Source organism: Ochotona curzoniae, unplaced genomic scaffold (assembly GCF_017591425.1).
Source record: "Ochotona curzoniae isolate NIBS_2020 unplaced genomic scaffold, NIBS_Ocur_1.0 scaffold_4505, whole genome shotgun sequence".
In the NCBI taxonomy this organism is placed as follows: domain Eukaryota; kingdom Metazoa; phylum Chordata; class Mammalia; order Lagomorpha; family Ochotonidae; genus Ochotona; species Ochotona curzoniae.
In genome coordinates, this window is record NW_024467118.1 from 15,177,686 (window position 1) to 15,197,662 (window position 19,977).

At 53.0% G+C, this 19,977-nt stretch overlaps 1 protein-coding gene across 3 annotated transcripts in view; it reads right to left on the reverse strand.

Moving 5' to 3' along the window:
- The window catches only part of SEL1L3 (SEL1L family member 3), a 100,636-nt gene extending 81,894 nt beyond the window's left edge, over positions 1-18,742 (reverse strand). For all 3 annotated transcript variants that reach the window (XM_040966258.1, XM_040966259.1, XM_040966257.1), the window contains exons 1-2: positions 18,563-18,742; positions 3,962-4,547 (exon numbers count right to left, since the gene is read on the reverse strand). In XM_040966258.1, coding sequence (XP_040822192.1) covers positions 3,962-4,547; positions 18,563-18,727 — 751 coding nt within the window. In that variant the 5' untranslated portion in view covers positions 18,728-18,742. The remainder of the gene's footprint in view (positions 1-3,961; positions 4,548-18,562) is intronic.
- Positions 18,743-19,977: the final 1,235 nt, after the last annotated feature.

Consider the following 19,977-nt stretch of genomic DNA (forward strand, 5'->3'; position numbering starts at 1 on the left):
CCCCTGGGCACAGTCCCTACAGTGCGAGGATGCCAACACATCGTCACAGTGCACTGTCACAGAGATTCTGTTCCCTTGGTTAACTCCAAGGACAGCAACTGCACGCCTTTTGGATGTGGACACCATGCCAGGGCATCCAAACCCAACCAACAAGGATACTGAGTCAGAAGGTAGACCAGCAATTCAGTACCTGTTCATTACAATGCCTAGGAGTGGTTAGGCCCCAAATGCAAATAAAGCTGGAGCAAGCCGGGCTGGCAGGGGCAGGGCAGTCACTGCCCACAGAGGCGGATTCAGAGCAGGATGTGAGTGAGGGCCACAAGAGGTGCCATCTGCCAGAGGACAGCCTGTGGGAGGGCGGAATAAGCAGGAAGTGAGGTAACTGGCTTGCACTGGCCGCTGGGGTGGGGAAGTCAAGGCCAAACAGGGCGGCCCATGCAGGCAGCGGGTTAGACCTCAACAGGCCGTGGCTCAGGTCTGAGCAACAGTGCCAGGCGTGGTAGGAATGATAGACTTGGGATAAATCCACAAGGCAGCAGCACTGACTGAGCTCACTGCAGGGTCCTGTAGAGATGGGCTCCTAACCCCGGGACCCTGGTATAGGTAACTGGTTTGTTGCTTTCACCCAGTTCGCACTTGAGTCAGGCACAACAGATAAGGCCCCTGCCCACCCCCAAGGAAACAGCTGAATGCAGCCACAGGCATTGGCCGTCTAACGGCCATTGGCCCACACACCCAGATTGCAGCAGGAACAGGTGCACGAGGGTGCACGTGGTCTGGCCTTGGCACACACATGCTCGGCAAAGCTGCCCACCCCAGATCCAGGTCAGGTTTACTCAGCAAGGCGGGAGAGAAGGCAGCTGTGTCTCCCTCAGATTTTGGGGACTAAGCACCTGGCAGGACCTGGTAGAGAAGATAAGGCAACAAGCATGTGGCAGGCACACGCAGTCCCTGCCCTAGAGGTGAAACGAGTCTGGGTGGCGTGGGGTGGGAGGTTGGAGGGTTTTCCAGGCACAGTCTAGGTGCGGCAGTCTTTGATGTTCTCCTCAATAAACAGAAAGGAAAAAAGAGAAGCCTGTCACAGCCTACCAGGCTACAAGCCACGCAGCACAGAAACGCCCAAACGGCCCTCCACATTGGCAGCAGGCTGCCGGCACAGGCAGAGCAGGTGGCCGGCTCGGCACGCCAGCACCTCACTCAGAAGCCAAATAAAGAAGCCAGAGGCTGGTCCCCTTCTGCCCTGGCCGCTCGAGGCAGCAGTTCCTGGGATGACCCCACCCCTCCTTCCCACTCCTTTCCTTCCCAAAACATACACACACACACACACACACACACACTGCCCTATTGGTAAGTTAATCACAGCTGTCAGAACGAGACTGGGTTTGAGGGTGCTGGGAGTACTCTCCCATTTACAGCCAACGTCAACTGCAGGGAAAGGTTCTCCTCGGCTGTCAGCTTGATTGGAATGCTTTGCTTCTCACCCCAAACACGATGCCCTGAAGAGACTGGCGAGGAAAAATGGGCCATGGCGCCATTCCCAAGCCTGGTGAAGGCAGGGAGGAACAGCGAGGGGAAAAGAGGTTTCACACTGAAAGGGCATGTGCAGGGGCCCCCAGAGCTGAGCCAGTTCTGAAACAATTTCATTTGGGGACTTTCAACTTGCCACTCTGTCCACCTTCACTTGACGCACCAAGCACAGAAGGCAATCATTGAGCTCCAAACATGAAAAGCGATCATCAAGCCCCCACAAACAAAAGCAGTGGCCCCCTCTGTGTCTCAGGCGTCCCCCCTGACAAGTTGGTGGGGGGCTGTGGGAAGCGCTCCAGACAGATGCCAGCAGGGGACTCAGCCTGAAAGATGGCTGCACGGTGCTAAGAAGAGTGTATGCCCTCCCCCTTTAATCACCCACCCCAGGGGCCGGCAGCCATCGCCCCGTGAGTACCCATTCCAGGCACCAGTCCCAGCTGTGCCGCTTCCTTTCCAGTTCCCTCCTAATGTATCCAGGAAGACAGTGGGAGATGGCTCAGGAGCTTGGGTCCCTGCTACTGTGTGAGAGTAATGGATGCACTTCCTGGCTCCTGGCTTCAGCCAGTTATAGCCCAGACTACTGCAGTCTCTGAAGGGTGAACCAGCAGAGGATCTCTGTCATTCTCTCCAAATGAATAAGTATCTTTAAAAATCTAACCCCCAAGTGTATATATACACACACACACACGGGGGTGCATACAAAGGCTGTGGCCATCAGAATGCAGCCATACCCATCCGCACTAGGGTAATGCTGGCTTTCACATCACGCCTTAGTGATGAAGACTGCACCTGCGGGGGCAGCTTGCAGGAGGCTGCACAGGACTCTGGACCATTTTTGTGACTTTCTTTGTCTCTTTAAATATGACAGTGCATGGAAATGTCAGGCAGCACCCAGAAATAACCACAGCCACTCTTTCCCCAACGACAGCCTGGTAGAAAGAGCATCCCAGAGGTGACAAGATGTTGGTCCCCAGAAGAATTCAGAGCCATTATGTCCTTCAGTTATTTCATGGCAAAGACCACGAGGTGTCGGTCACCTCCCTGAGATGGGTCTGCTGCCCCTGGCCCAGGGAGCTCCTCCACCTGTCAAGCCTGCCCATCATCCCAGCTCCTGCCCTGGTCTGGAAGTTCAATATTTGAAAGGCAGTAGAGTGATGAGGAGTAGGTTTAAAATGCTATTCCGAGACCCTGCCTCCAGCAAGTGTTGACTGAGGGAGGGGAGTCTGCAACACTTTCAAAACACTGGCTGAGAACAGGGCGGCCCCCTGGGGCCCTGTCAGATCCCAGGTGGGGGCCTTAGGAGTAGATCTGATGTGGGCTGCCTCCAGCAGGAAGTGCAGGGAGAGCCAGCAGATGCTCAGTACCCCTCAGGAAGGTGCCCCTTGAACCTGCACACAGAGCTCCGCTTCTAAGTACGAGGTGGGATGTCTCCAGGCCCGGTTCCTCCAGGAAGGCTACAGGGGAGTCCGGGGCGCCCTCCTGCCCTGGAGAGCGGAGAAAGGACCCACCAGAGTAGCCCTATAGAAGTCTTGACCGCTGTGAACTCCTCCACCTTCACGACTACTTTTTAGTGAACGTGGATGACACACTGGGCAAACCTGAGACCATGCTTACCACACTGCACAGGGAATGTCTGGTTATCCCCATGCTAGGGAATCGAGGTTCAGAAAGTTCCAGAATACACAAGTAGATTGCAACAGAGCATTAGGTGAACTTGGCCAGCCAGCAGTTACGATTCTGCCTACAGGTGCTTCCGCCCCAGCTGCTGGTTCTTACCAGCATGGATGAAGCATTCGGCTTCAGAAAGCACAGGTGTTTGGGAAGGCTGTGGATGTGAGGCCGATTTCTCCCGGTGTTTCTACTCAGTGGCATTGCCAAGCCTTTCCCCTTTACAGCAGGCCTAATCCTTCCTTTTATATATATATTTTTTTAAGATTTATTTATTTATTGGAAAGTCAGATATACAGAGAGGAGGAGAGAGAGAGGAAGATCCTCCGTCCATTGATTCACTCCCCAAGTGAGCACAACGGCCGACGCTATGCTGATCCAAAGCCAGGAGCCAGGAACTTCTTCCGGGTATCCCACACGGGTGCAGGGTCCCAAAGCTTTGGGCCATCCTCCACTGCTTTCCCAGGCCACAAACAGAGAGCCAGATGGGAAGTGGAGCTGCTGGGATTAGAACCAGCACCCATACAGGATCCCGGCACGTTCAAGGCAAGGACCCCAGCCACTAGGCCACGGCACTGGGCCCAGGCCTAATCCTTTCAAAACCTCCCATGCCCGACCACTTTCTCCCTCCCTTCTTGTCATCCTCTCCTCTCTTCCCTTTGTTCCTGAGGTCCCATGCATATCCTTCTATGTCCCCTGCCACCCGACTGAGGCTCAGACTCTCGTGCCAATGAGGACTCGGCTTCTGGCCGGGTCACTGACCTACCGTCTTCCAGGGGACACTGTGGAATCCTGTTGGCCTGAAGGTTCCAGATATAACCCATGTTCCACTCCAGGCACACCTGGTGGTCTTTGAAAGGACGTTCGAAGGGTGGGATGGCCTTGAGCAGAGTGTAATTCTTGGCTACGGCGTGCAGCAAGTCGGCTTCCCATTTCACATTCAAGTCCCCGCCGCCGCTGCTGCCGCCGCCGCCGCCATAAGTGTGAGTAATCCAGGCTCGGAGGATCACCGCGGATACGGAGATGGAGTGTCGGATGAAATAGTCGTCTCTGTAAACCATGATGCTTGGGAATTTCACGTGCACTACCTGTGTCCTGCTGGTGTGCAGGTGCTTCTCATTCTTCCACCTCTTCTTATACACGGGGATGCTACTCCGGAATTCCGACGACACGATGGCCTCCAGACTCACCACACACGGCCGAGAGCATAAGTACTCCACTGACACTGCCGAAACATTGCGGACGCTGCCCTCGAAGACAGTAAAATAAATAAAGTCTGTGTAAGTCTGCTCGGCCTTGGGTACCACGGACGTTGTCAGAGAAGTCTGCCTCCCCAAAGATGGCGCAAAATTCTGAAAAATCCCAGGGGAAAGAAACACAGTGTGACACATAGAGAATTAAACAAAATTCATCATAACAGATGTGTGGCTCATGATTTTCCTGGGATTAAAAAAAATATCAATCTGAATAAAGGCATCGGGGAGGAAGATAAAAAGGTGTCGAAACTACTCCTGAACGATTGGAAGGAACCCAACAGACACACACACACAAATGAAAATTAGGCTACATTACACTCATTCCCCAGCCTCAGCAGCATCTGCTGATCAAAATGTGACTTTCAAAGCTGCGTGGCAATGATTCCAGGGCTGGCTTCCACTCGCAGGAGCGGCTTCCCATCAGAATCAGAGGCAGCAGCGCCGGCCTTCCAACGAACACAGACAACCCTGGCTTCAGAGATCTTCCAACTATTGTCCTGACTTCAAATGGCGGTCAGACGCCACCAAATCAAAGGCTAGGAGCCGAGTTCAAAGTGCACCCGCGAGGGAACATAGCAGGGATGCCAACCTGGCCCCTTCTGCTTCTGTTAAGCTCAGAGCCAGGACAAGCCGGCATGACGGCGGCAACAGCAGGAGGCTTCTATCGCTCCGAATCACACACACACACAGGCGAGCCTGGACCACGGTCGGTTTTGTCTGATTTTTTTCCCAGCATACATGGATGGTCGGAGAGGTGCCAACGAAGATTTCAGCAGTGCGCTGACTTTGCAAGTTCTATTAATGATGGAGTCCTGGCCCAGTGGACATTTCCCTCACAGGGGATCAGGGCAGCCCGGTTGCAAACTCGAGGCAAGTTCTTGCATTTAAACTACTAAAATGCAGATACTCTGACCTCTTCTAGATAAAGACTTAGGAACTCAGGTAGCTGCCACACAGCAGTGGAATGGTCACACCAGACCACTGCACACTGCCTAGGGTGCCTAAGGTACAAATACAAGACATATAGCAGGAGGGAAAGAGAATAAAAATTGGTGAGATGGTGAAGCCCTTATAGATTGCGGGAGGGATGCAAAATGGTGCAACTGTTCTAGGAACCTAATTCACAGTTCCTCAAAACATTAAAGTGAAAATTACCATAGAACCTAATCTTATTTCTCAATATCTAACCCCAAAAAGCTGAAAGCAAGGACAGGAAAAACTACTTGCACACCTGTGTTCATAGCAGCATCCTTCACAGGCACTAAAAGCAGCTCAAGTGTACACCGACAGAAGCAAACTTCACAATATTGGTGGGACTGGATACCCAGGAGCGGTGGGTGTACACGCTAGTTTCTTACTCAGGACTCAGCAATAGGGACAAAACTCTGACATATGCCATCACGAGGGTAACCTCGCGGATGCCAGGTGAAACAAGTCGGACACAGAGGGACAAGGACTGTATGAGCCTGGAACCGAGACATTCTTGGAGATAGAAAAGGGAGCAGCGACCACGAGGGTCAGGAGGCACGGGGGGTGTCTGACAGCCAGAGCTCCAGCATGGGGTAATGAAGAGTGCAGGTGGTGGGAAGCAGCACTAGTCACACAGCACTGAACTGTACACACTTACGGTCCTGGGCTGCACTTGGCATAGTGGGTGGTCCTATATTCCACTTTCGATACAGCTCCCTGCGCCTAAGTGTTCAGGCCTCTGTACCCACATGGGAGATCTGGAAGAAACTCCTGGCTTCTGGCTTTGGACCTGCCCAGTTCTAACTGCTATGGCCATTTAGGGAGTAAGCCAGTGGACAGAAGATCTTTCTTTCTCTCTGTGTATCTCCTTCTCTCTCTGTAATTCTGTCTTTCCAGTAAACAAATACATCTTTAAAAAAGAGAGAGAGAGAGAAGTGATTTTAAGATACAGTGTATATTGTAGACACAAAGAAGTCACTTTGGTCTCTTCCGAGGAAGAAGAGTTGGGAATGTCTGGCTTCTGGCAGCGCTGGAGGGAGGCTCCAGCTGGCAGCCAGGACCCCATGTCTGTAAGAGTGGCGAAGGGAGACCACGGTCAGGGCTCCACTGACACAACATGGGAGCCCAGCACCCGGTCAGTAATGCAGAATGGGACCTAGGGTGGGCTTCCTGGAAGAAATGGTATTCCTCCGAGAAGTTCCCCGAGCAGAGAAGGGGAAAGGCATTGCCAGCCGTGTGGACGGCAGAACTGGGACAGGTAGGGAGCTACCACATTTAGGTGTAGTTGGGAACTTGTAAGCCGCTAGGTTTGGCCAGAGAGTAGAAGGGACGCCCCGCCACCCCAATTAGATGTGGTACTGTCAGACTGATAGGAAAGGCAGGGTCTCGGTCCTAGAGAGCACCAAATTCCCACCCCAGGACTGTGGTCTTGTATTCTACTGACAGCAAAGAATCAAAGTCAGGGGCGGGGGCAGGGGGATCGCCTAGAAACAAATTGCAACTCATCCTAAGATGTTTTGATCTCAAAACAACATGGAGGTAACATTTTTTCTCTTGTTAAAATCACCAAGATCAAAGAGTCAGGTAATCCAGGACACGGTCAGGGCTCTGCTTGGCAATGCAGGTGGCAGCCACCTCTTTAAGGCCAATCAGCCATTATCTGTATGTAAGTAGACACGCACCTGCCCTCTGGCCCAGGAATTCCATTTGTACAAGTTTATTCTACAAACACACACAAAGCTTTGCAAAATGATAGACACACACACACACACACATTTTTTTAAAGATTCATTCAATTTTATTTGAAAGATATATTTACAGAGAGAAGAGGAGAGAGAAAATCTTGCACCTGCTGGTTGAGTTGAGCTTATCTGATACAAAGCCAGGAGCCAGGAGCTTCTTCCAGGTCTCCCACACGGGTGCAGGATCCCAAGGCTTTGGGCCGTCCTTCTCTGGTTTTCCAGGCCACAAGCAGGGAGCTGGCTGGGAAGTGGAGCAGCCAGGACATGATCAAGTGCCCACATGGGATATCAACACTTGCAGAGGAAAGATTAACCAAATGAACCACCATGCCAGGCCCTCATACACAAATTTTGACTGTAGAATTGTTCATGGTGTTAGAAGCTGGGATACCTAAATGCCAAGATGACTATTTACGTTACAGTGTATCTCCTTGAGGAATACTATACAGCCATTAAAGGGAGCAGATTTCCCTGTGTAGACAGGGGCCCACTCTGATACAAGGTCTTTTTTTTTTTTTTTTAAGATTTATTTATTTTTATGGGAAAGTCAGATTTACAGAGAGAAAGAGAAACAGGGAGAAAGATCTTTATTCCTCTGGCTCCTTCCCCAAGTAACTGCAATGGCCAGAGCTGAGCTGATCCGAAGCTAGGAGCCAGGAGCTTCCTTCAGGTCTCCCATGCGGATGCAGGGTCCCAAGGCTTCAGGCCATCCTCTACTGTTTCCCCAGACTATATGGGGGGAGCTGCAAGGGAAGTGGAGCATCTGCAATACAAACCGGTACCCATATGGGATTCTGATGCATGTAAGGCGAGGACTTTAGCCACTAGGCTATGGCGTCAGACTCTCTATAGGATTTTTAGGCAGACAGCATACTTACTTGAAGGCACCCATCATTGGTTGTCTCCTTATAAGGAAGAGGAGGAGGCAAGGAGACAGCGTAAGATAGGGAATCTATATGTGATCTCTCTTTCCCTAGCTTTTGAATTTTGTATTCCTTAAGTATTAAAGAGTCAGGGGGGAACAGCCAGCCTATCAGGTGGCAACGTAAATGGGGCTTCCCCCAAGGGCACAGGGACGGGGAGGGGAAGGGCTGGCCATGTGTGCCTTGCAATTAGTCATGGGAAACCCGTGGGAAGACATGCATGAAGGGGGCTGGGTAAAGGCCACACCATTCCCCCCGCAGGAGGCTTCACTGCTCTCTGTCCCAGCCGATATTTCCAAATTACTGGGAGACAACAAATATAAAAGTAATCTCATAATTAGCAGGGGTGAACGTCAGGTCGGTTCTTCCATCCACAGCCACTTCTTCATTGTGCCAACAAGGAAGTGACAGCCCAGGGGCGATATTCCGTGATGTGACCAAAGCCCAGAAGCTCAGAGCTCCTGTCCACCCCTCCCCACTGCCACCCAGAAGCCCCTGTCAGGAAGATCAAAGACGTGCCACTTGCTGTCTGCTCAGAGACTCCATGCTGAACTCTGCCTGCCCATCCATAGGCGTGCCCAGCGCTTGTCTCTAAGTGACAGCTCATTCCTTCAATCGGTCAGCAGCACCAGCGTGCCATCCTGCAGCTCGCTGTTGAGCCCACAGCAGAGAACCCCCATCCCCACCTTACCCATCCCCAGGGCTGGAGCTGAGGAAGGCTGGGGCCAGGACACAAGCACACACAGGGCTCAGAGCCAGGTTCCCATGGCTTCCACTGCTGGGCTCCCCAGCACACACACTCTGCTCGCTGCACCACTCACCACAAGGGCCCGGGACATGCCATGACACATTACAGCATTTCGTTCTTTTCAAAAGGACATGCACCTCTTCCTCAAGGCGCTTGGCATGGCCCTGTGACCCCCGCATCCTGTACCCCAGTGCCTAGGCTCTGTCCCCCCACAAAATGCTTCTGATTCCAGCTTCTTAGTGCACATCCTGGCATCCACTAGTGTTGGCTCAAGTAGCCGGTCCCTTGCCACCTGTGTGGGAGACCCAGATAGAGTTCCAAGATCCTGTCTTTGCCCTTGCTCAGCCTCAGCTGTATGTGGAGTATGAACTTACAGATACAAGCTCTGTCCCTCTCTCTAACTCAAATAAATAGAAAGAAAATTTTTTTGAAAAGTCATCTCACACTTACTCTTATCATCTTATACCCTAACATCTAACCAGGCCCTGGGTCCCATTTGGCCACATCTTAGATGCTGATGGCACAAACTGCAGTAAATGCAATGCTGATGAAAGGCCATTTAGTTGCACTCTATTTCATTGCAAAGTGCACTTAATAAGGACTGTGTTCATTATTTTACATCTGATGGTAAAACAGCCCGCTCTGCTTTCCCGCATTCAGAGGTGCGGCACGCGGAGGATGGTTCAGCCTGTCGGAGAGTCTCGCACCGCGGCGCCGTGGACAAAGGACACACGCCTCCTGCCATGCACTCCCAGGGCCTGCCTTCCATTCAGATCCAAAAAAAGATCTCTGCAGCTTAGGATGGAGATTACTTTCTTTTCACCTGCTTCCAAGCCTCAAGAGTCGTAAAAGTCAAACCCAGGGGATGGCAGCTCTGGGTTTATGCTAGCCACCCGACAGGCACACGTCACGTGGTGCACCTGTAATGTGGCTCCCGCCTGTGATGTGAGCAGAACATGTGCACCGGATTCCAAAGCCATTATATTTTAACAAAAGGACTGTGACACAGCTCATTAGTAACTTTCACAAGGATTGCATATTGAAGTGTATTTGGATACCTCAAGTTCAGTAAAATAAAACATCAAAATTAACCACATGTATTATTTACTTTTTCAGTGTGGCAAGGAGAAAATTTCTTTACCTATTTGTTGATTTTGATTTGAGAAGCCAGGAGAGCAAGCTCCCCAAATACCCAAGACTGGGCCAAGGCGGAAGCTGCTAGCAGGGACTCGATGCAGGAAACCCAATTACCTTGGCTGACACTGCTGCCTCCTGGGTTAGCCCTGGCAGGAACCTGGACTCAGGAGCCAGAACTGGGTACTGAACCCATGTATCCCGATGCAGGCATCCAATGAGGCCAAACACCTGCTTTGAGAAACTTAACTCTAGGTCTGTATTTTCTACTGCATGGCATAACTCTAGATGAGATCTGCAGACTTTTCTCACCAATGAGTGGCCAGAAGGCAAACATGAAATTTGTGGGCCACTCTACACCTGTTGTCGCCACTCAACTCTGCCGGGCTAAAAGTGGCCATGGAGAGACAACAGCCAGTCAGAAGGAGGAATCCGGGCACCCAAACAACTCTGTTGATAAAGCAGATAGCAGGCCATGGCTAGGACACGCTGGAAGTCTGGAGGCCCCTCCTTGTCTCTCACATGGGTATCAGGTACCGAAGGACATGCACCATCATCTGTCCCTCCCAGGGCACGCCAGCACAGGAGACAGGGGGCAGGAGTAGAACCCAACCACTCTGCCATGGCATGTGAGCACCCGCACTCCCAATCAACAGCTTAACCCACTGTACCACTGTACATCAGTAGGAGAAATGGGCTAGGTAGCTAGGTGCAGTTGCATATATCTACTGCTAATGGCACCTGACTCTACAGATCTTCTTTTGAGATTTATTTATGTGAAAAAGCATAGTTACAGAGAGAGGAAGAGACAGAAAGAGAGACAGAGAGATCTTCCATTCACTGGTTCACTCCCCAAATGGCCAAAATGACCAGCTCTGAGCCGGTCTGAAACCAGGAACCAGGAACTTCCTAGGCTCCCACCCAACTGCCTGGGTACAAATAGTTTGGGCCATCCTCTGTTGCTTTTCCAGGTTCATTAGCAAGGAACTAGATTGGAAGTGGGGCAGCCGGGACTTGAACCAGTGCCCACACAAGATACTGTTCTCCATATGGGACTGCAGCTGGCAGCTTTACATGCTGCACCACAGGACCGGCCCCTCCCTAAACTTCTAAAGCTTCCTGGCTGTTGGCATTGACTTACTGATTATTTCAGAGAACATAGAAGTAGGGAGGGAACCTGAAGCTGGGTTGGGTGGAGAGATAATTTCACTGACTGAGATGAATCACTGGAGCCACAAGACAAGCCTGGGCGATAGCGAGCCCAAGAGGCATGTGTGTGTGTGTGTGTGTGTGTGTGTGTGAGGGGGGTCAGTGTTTTCCTAGTATAGGGCAACGTGCTGAGTCCAGACAGGGTCTCAGAGCCCCCCGTGGCAGCATGTGCAAATCTGATACGACCGTTTCCAGGAGGCGCCAGCACCTGCAGCCTCCGGGCCCCTCTGTGGTGCAGGAAGCTGGCGTCCTGCTGGCTGGAGCTGACCCAGCGGGCAGCTGCTTCAGCGGGAACCATGGGCCATGGCCACCTCTGCTATGTACAAAACCAACAGCGATTAGCAACACATCACACTCTAAATATTGATTAAACTGAAGCTGATTTCCTGGCTCAAGTCATGTGTATGGTTCTAAGCTGTTTGCTGCCAGGAAACTAAAGCCATTAACTTGGAGAGTCTCGGCTACAGGCGTGACACGTGTCCTGCTTCCATAGGCGTTTCCGTTTGCCAGGCTGTATTCACACAAGCTCCAGTATTATCCACGCATTCCTCCGGTGAGAAACGAAGAGGCCAGAGTCCACATCCCCATGACGGCTCCAGCTGGCAGGACAGAGTGCAGCACACCGTGAGTGTTCTTACTGACCTGAAGCACTGGGCTTGGGAACGCCCGCCCTCTGCCTCAGTGGCCCACGCCAAGCCACTGTGCTACAGCCTGGGGGCACCTGTTCAGAAGCCTGAAGACTTGATCCCATCTGGAACCCCCACTGCCCTTTTGACGGTCGTGCGTTCAGCCGCATCGCCTCTTGCAAGCAGCCCTCGGCTCTTGACAGCCCAGGGGTCTTCGGTGAGGGGGCACCTGGAGACAGTGAGATCAGGGAGGGTCACCACCCTCCCTCCCAGCACCGTTATTTTATCCCTTTAGACCTTTCACAACAACCTGCAACCTTCTCGAAATTTTCCACTGCTCCACATCAAAAATACCAGCAAAAATATCTACATTTCCCATCCCTCTGCTGTCTGTCTCTGCTGGATTTCTGTTCATCTGGCAGATTCATCCATGTTAATGTGATAATGCAAAAAAATATGGAGGTAATGTCATACATCTGCATTTCTATGCCAGTTGGGTGAAGATAATGCATCATAAACAGCCCAAATGTACCACAGCTCTAAGCGAGATATGTGGGGAGCAGGGAGGTATTTCGCGGCCCCCTGAATGATGTCATTTAACAGCTACACAGTCATCCCACCCTTTCAGAAGTTACCAATCTGCTCTGCACTCAGCTGAGCTGGGGAAGGCACACGGGGCCTCATGGATGCGGCTATGCCCCCACTGAGCACCGGCCAGAGTGAGATGTGGCCATGTCCAGGACAGACCCAAGACATCGACTTCCTCACCTCTGCAACCGTGTGCATGCTGCCATTTCTTTTTAAAGGAGAGAAATAACTGCTTCATGTGTGTTCGTGATAGAAGACTCAGAACTAGCGATCTAAATGCATTGGATTCAGTCTGGGAAACAAGAATCAGATGAATTTATGTATTTTCTGGATGAAGGGGGGAAAAAAAAACCCCACGACTGCCTAAATTTCTCTTAGGATGACTGCATTTGATTCCTTTAAACAAAATCAATAAGAGACTATTCAAATAGGCAGCCTTTGCTCTAAAGAACAGAAGAAACCTGGCTGTTTTTTCTATGTGGTCCACTTGGTGTTGAAGGAAGAGACAGAGAGATTGAAAAATCTTCAATCGTTTAAGTCTCAGTACGTGAAGTTCATTTCCTCCTTTGCGTACGTGCGCAGCTCTGATAGGCGGCTAATCACGGTGTGTCTGCTTCTCCCGTCCTGCCCATCGCACCCCATCAGTCACCTCCGAGAATCTTGGCTCCTGAGCACTTTGTCTCCACACTGGCTGGATCCAACTTGCATAGGTCGAAGAAGGTCACTGTATTAGCTTAGAGGGCCTACTTCTCTCATTTCTGCTGACTAGAGAGAAGCAAGAATTCTGTGTATGTCAACAAAGCAAGCAATTAAGAAGAATGGGTGGTGATGTCAATACAGACTTCAAAACAACGTGCCTCGGGAATCATTTCCCAGAATAGCACTATTGCTTCCCACGGAGCTAACCATCACAGTGTGCAAGTTCTCGTCTCCACCACACCATCATGATGGATACGCCTGGTCGTGGCACGTCTCCCCCATACGATTTAACATACTCTCCTTTTTTAGTGGGTTTGGCAGTATTTCAGCAGGTGCCTACTGTGTGGGAGACTTTTTCGCCACTCACTTCCAACCTCATACTCTCCTACAGAACTTCACAAAACTTGTGACTTTTAACCTTCCCAACAACCCTGTAAAGGAGACCGCATTGCAGGCAGACTGCAGAGAGAATTCAGAGAGGTCAAGGTCAACCAGCAAATTCCCAGAGGCTGATTCCAACCGGCCTTTATACTTGTCACTGCTTTCTGCATCCAGGTGAGGGAATGTGGGAACTTCAGTGGGTCATGTCAGTGTGCCCTTAAGTCCTTGAAAGAACACACACTACCATGCGCACATACACTGGGCCGAGACAACACACACACACTACACCACATCACACACACACACACTCCCTGGGCCGAGACAACACACACACACACACCACACCACATCACACACACACAGAGGACCAAGAAAACTCCCAGCATCAGGAGCCCCTCCTCGAGGTCACATAGCCAAGGCAGAGTCTGCTCAGCCCACTCACAGGGCACAAGGTCCTTTCCCAGGGGAGCCCGATGAGTCAATCAACAGCAGAAGTGAATTCACCGGAGGCTATTTATGGGCTCCTAGTGACTTGTCGGGGATGTTTCTTTCTTCTTTTCTGCTTTTCCTCCTGCTCCTGCAGGAACCCACAGCCAGCCTGAGGCAGAAGGCAGAGGCCAACGCCGTAGCTTAGCACGAGCTACTGGCAGGATGATGGTGTGCTATGGCTTGGGTGTTAGATTATGATAGGGCCCTCCAAGACCACGTGTGGGAGACTGGCATCCTTGAGGATTAACATTAGTAGTACTGGAAAGGTGGAGACAATGTAACTCCAGGGTGTTGGAGGCAGTCACCTCAGAAGACCAGATGGGTTTGGGACAGCCGTGTGGAGCCCTAGAGGCTTCATAAAAGACCCCAAGGACAGACACACAAGCTCCGCCTCTTGCCATGTTAACGATACACACCACCCCACCACTCTGCCAGCAAAAGCACCTTCCCCAGGAGCGGAAGCAACACCCTGAACACCCTGCCCCCATCAAATCTTAGACCATGACCCTTCACAACCTTGAGCCAACATGACCCTGTTCGTTTCTGCACTATTCTGGCTCGGGTATTTCCTTACAATGACAACAAGCTAACGCACTGTGGAGGCCACTGGCTGTCCTGTGACGTTGCGGGATCCTGTCTGTACTTCTAAGTCGCTGACTACTCTTCTGGAGCTGAGTGACTCAGGATCCTAGGTGGATAACCAGTGGGAGGCAGCCACTTACAAAGAAGCCCATCCAAGACTCACATTTGGCCCAGAGCAACGGCTCAATGCTAAAATCCTCACCTTACAAGCACCATGATCCCAGATGCACACCAGTTCATATCCTGGCTGCTCCACTTTCTATCCAGCTCCCTGTTGATGGCCTGGGAAAGCAGAAGAAGATAACCCAAAGCCTTGGGACCCTGTACCCATGTGGGAAACCCGGAGGAGGCTCCTAGCTCCTGGCTCCTGGCTTCAGATCGGCTCAACTGCATTGTTGCAGCCATTTGGGGAGTAAACCAGCAGATGGAAGATCTGTCTCTCTTCTCTGTAAATCTGCCATTCCAATAAAAATGAATAAATCCCTAAAAAAAAAAAAAAAAGACTGTCATATCCTATCTGCCAACAGCCCCCACTGACACCTGGGCTGCTAACATCCTTTGATTTCCTTCTCCAGTTGTCCAACAGCTACACATGTCCACTCTGAATATTTCAGCTCTACAGCTGACATCAATAGTGGCCATTGTGAGATTTATTTTCTCATTTAAGAAAGAATTACACATTGGAGACCGGAGTTCAGACTAGACAAAATTGCCTACCAGAAGCTCCATCGTCGCAAGTTGGCTATAGCCAGGTGTGTGGAGGCAACGACAAGCTAACGGGGTTTACAAAAACGGCCAGGGGGTCCTGCCTCAGCAGAGCAGTCCCGGGGCACCAGCCACCTCAGGGGAGCCACTCGGTGGCCCTCGGCTTTCCAGCCACCGGCCCTCTCGGAGGAGGCTCTTTGCGTCTTGACCTCTGGTGACCTCAGAATCTTCTGGCAGTTGCCGGACTGGGGATCATCTTTTCAGAAATCTGCTTGGCATCGTTCCGTGACTTATCTTTCAGGGCTCATCACAATTATTCATGCTTTGGCAGTATCCTAGCTACAGTCACAGTGTCTTCCCTGGGAGGATACTGAAGGTGACCCTGTCCCCTCCAGTGAAGGAGGACAGCATCCACCAGCACCCCCGTGCTCAGGACCCTGGCTCCAGGACACACACCCTCAGCCGTCCACCATGAGCCAGGATTCCAAGAAGAGAGGAGGGCATAAACGGGCACCTGGCTCCCATCCCAAGTCACATTCAAGCAAAGCTAAGTGCCTGACCCTGCCAGCCACCTCCAGACCACAGGGCGCTCCAAGCCTTTATCTTTCCATTACCGACAGCAAATAATATTTTCTGGTTTTACCCGTTCCCTCTTCAACATCCTGCTTCTAGTCTGTGGCCTGTGCTTCCTGCTTTGTGTATTTCAGGTTGCTTTCAGTATGACCTCACATCCTGGCCACTGGCATGGTGGCAGCTAATTGCTGGAGCTTTGCTAATAGCCTCAATTTATGCATGAGCAGAATGGGTTACCAGCGGCAAAATACAGACACCAGTGGCATGGGGAAGGGCACAGGCTTCGGGTGTAGACAGACTTGGGTTTAATCTCAGACTACCTGTGTGGCCTTGCGCAACTTACTTAACCTCTCTGAGCCTGAGCTCTCATGTGAGTGAAGATCCAAAAGGCTCCTACCTCAGAGTTCCTAGTAATGTCAACATCGAAACACGTTTCTAAACAAGTTGGCCCAGAGCAAGCTGTGATGACACTGACTTCCAAGCTGCCCCATAGCATCCCCGCTCTACTTCCAAGCTGTTCCCGACCTCCTGCCTTCCCATACGGCTCTACTGCCAGTCTCCATTATGCACACCCAGTCCCCTGACCCATCACTTCCTCCAGAGGCAGAATCCACAGCTACGCATCTAAATTGTCTCTGTCCTTTTAAGCAGTGGCTTTTGGGGACCCACACACACCCAGCTTCCAGGAGATCAAGAAGTCTTTGCGGATAACCCCCCCACCAGGAACGGTGGCACCCACCCCCTAAGCAAGGGTTCAGCTTGACCCTCTCTTTCCTTGGCAAAGCGGCTCCCTCCTTTCCCGTGGCAGGGACACATCAGAAGCCTGTGTGAGGGAAGCACGGGCAGGGAGCCCTGACAGTCCCCATCCACACCGTTCCCTTCCCTCCCTGCCAAGACATTCATCCATGCTCTAGTTATTTTCCACATCACAGTATTTCCTATAGTCTCTCCTTCCTGAGCCTATCTCACTCTTGCACCATCTCTGGCCAGCCTGCTATGCTGGCACCCCATCCACTCTCTTGCAAGCTCCCTGGCTCCCCACACAACTTCCTTGGGCATTTGCGCCCTCACCTGTCCCCACTCCCCACCAGACAGGCCTTGAGTTTTCACTCAGGTCACTCCGATTGCTTGAGATGACCCTCCCTGGCAGGTCCCGAGACTCCCTTGCGGATTTCCAGATACCCTGGACGTGACCGCTTCACGTGCCCCCTTCTATGTCCTTTCTGGGTCTGAGCGGCCACCAGCGTCTTCTGTACAGGATCATCTGTTGGAACTGAAACCCCTGACGTTTGATAGGGTAGTTTTATTTATGAGCCTGTGTGCCATAACCCTGCGGCATAGATTAAATAATAATATCCCTTGAGCAGGGAATAAAATCATTCATGCTAACTGACAACTTCTTATGAAACTGGGAAGTATACCAACCACAAAATTGGTACTGGCTATTTTTGGAATGTGAATACCACCACAGATTACTCAACAGGTAGATGTAAAGGCAGAATTAGAACCTGCGCGTTTTTACAAGCTCTTGCATCAAGAAACGAAACAGCCCAGAAGTTAAGAGCATTCAGAGCAACTTGGTCTGGGTGGCAAATCTCTTTGGAATCAAATTCTAATTCCTGACACTAGCTCCTCAGTAGTGTTAGGCTTCTGAAAGAAGGACTCCACATAATGACAATGGCACAGAAATGGAAAGAATTCTGGACAATGACACTGCTCATTTTTCTTTTTTTTAGCATTCTGTGAATTTCCTATTACATCAGTTTCATGATTCAGCATTTTCCATTTCATTTATTTACAGTAATATATGGCGAGATAACCCCGGGTTTCTCCAGGATCCTGGAACATAAGGTAGGCTGGACAGGAAGGGTGTCGCCTTCTGTCAATTTACTATTGTTTCAGAGAATTCAAAACCAGAAGCCAGCAGCCCTCAATGGAACTCAAGAAAACAATCCCCCAACCACCTCCCCGGATTCCGAGGGTCTCCATGGTTCGGGGGATTTCAAATGAGCTGGTCTGGAAAAATAGGTTACAGCCATTCAGTCGATGACTGCAACAGAAACGTGCAAATGGCAAACTGACAACGCATAAGCCCAACGGGTGTCTGAAACGACAATGTTCGGGACGCAGCTAAAGTCACCACTCTGGCGGTAAGCGTGCTTCCAAAAACTCGATTTCTTTTTGGCATCCACAACTTGGCTGGAGTGACCAAGGCGGAGCTGGAGAGCGCTGGAGACGCGAGATGCGGAGACACAAAACCGTCCCGGCTACGAGCAGCCGCAGAACTCAGAAAAGGGTCGGGGCGAGGGGTCGGTGCGGAGAAAGACGAAGTTGGGCAGGGGAAGGAAAGCAGTCGCGACGAGCCCGACTGGAAAACCAGGGAAGGAGGGGAGGGAGCTGGAGAGGCGTGCGTCGCGGGTCGGGGAGCAGACGTGGGGGCACAGAGGCTCCCGGGTGCACGGGAGGACGAGAAGGGATTTCCAGGGGGAATCTGGAGACTAGAGGAGCGGACGGGCGAGCAGAGAGCCGCGCGGCAAGTGCGGTGCACGCGCCCCGCTCCGCTCCCCCTGTACCCATCCCAGGTGCCGGGAGCGCCCGAGGCGCAGTGGCGAGGAAGAGCGAAAACTAGCGTGGCTGTCCCCGCCGCGCGTGGCGGGGGTTCCCCCCCCAACCCCAGCCATCCCCACCTATGTCCCCGGGGCCCCGCGCGCAGGGGAGAACCCGAGCAGGGTCCGGCGCTCACCAGGTAGCAGAGCAGGAGTAGCGCACAGGCAGGGCGGCCGCCGAGGCCCGGGGGGACGCCGCCGCTCGGGGGGACCATGGCTGCGGCCCGAGCGCCGACCGCGGGCGGCGGGGGTTGCTGCTGCTGCCGCCGCGGCCACCGGCTCCCCGCGCCGCGCCGCTGCATGGCGAGGCCGCCCGGATCCGGGCCGGAACAGGTCACCTGGTAGCAGGGACCGGCCCCCGCCCGAGGCGCCTCCTTCCCGCCCGCCCCCGGCCGGCCGGGCCGCCGCGCGCGCGGGGCCACCTGCCGCCACCGCCGGACCCGCCGCCGCCTCCGCCCCCGCAGCCCCAGCCGCTCGCCGGCTCCTCCCCGCCTCGCAGTCCCCGTCCCCTCCCTGCTTGCCTCCCTCCCCCTGCCTTCCTGCCCGGCCCGCCTCCCGGCCGCTCCCGCCGGCCCCGGCACCCCCCTCGGGGCAGCGCACGCCCACGCAGGTGGGGACCCGGCGAGTCCCGCCCCCTGGCCGCCCCGGGCCGAGTCCCTTCCTTCCCGATCCTTGCCCGTCCCCTTCGGCGCCCTGGCGCTGGGGCGACCCCGCGCCTCCCCCTCCGCTTCCCTGCCGGCCTCTGCGCTCCCTCTCCCACCGGCCCCTCTCTCCTCTCCCATCCCTATTTCCACCCCCTACTTCTTGCTCCCAGCCTTCCTGCTGCGCGCTCTCCTTCTCCCACCCGCCCCCTTTGCCGGCCGCGCCGCCCAGTTCCTGCCAGGGCAATGGGTTTTTGTTTGGTTGCTTTTTTTTTTTTTTTTTGGCTGGGGGCGCCATTCCCGGAGTGCGCGGGGCGGGTGTGCCCCCTGGAGTTGTGCCTTGTCGCGGCCCAGCCTGCTGCCGCCCAGGGTGGATTTTGACCCCTGACACCCAACACCTGGCCACCTGCGGGACCGGGGCCGCCTCGCCGCTGGCGTGTTTGCAGCCGGGCTGCGCCCCACCCTGCCAGCTAGTTCATGGCACGTTCTGGATGTTTCCCTAGGGTTTTGTGCGGTGCCGCCGCCGCCGCTGCCGCCGCGCTCTTTGTCTTAATTGTCCAGAGTCTCGGCGCCCAGAGCGGGTTTGTATTCGATCTGCATCCCCGTACTCCGCTTCCACTTTGGACGGAAAAGAAAATGCATTCATTAGGCCACAACCATGGGCCTCCAGCCTCAAAAAGAGCGAGGGGGGGAGGCCCTTGAAATGCGCTCACAGCATTGTTAAAAACCAGGACACATCCTGGGCCTGGAAGACGCAGGTTGGGACCAGCTGCTCACCGACCCAGGTCTGTGGTTTGGCTAGGGAAGGGCCTGCTGCTATGAGAAGTCCACCACTACAGCAGTCGTGGCCGTGTGTGGCCACCCAGACAGCTGCTTGGAAACAGTTAAGCCACCTTGGAAAGTTCGCAGAA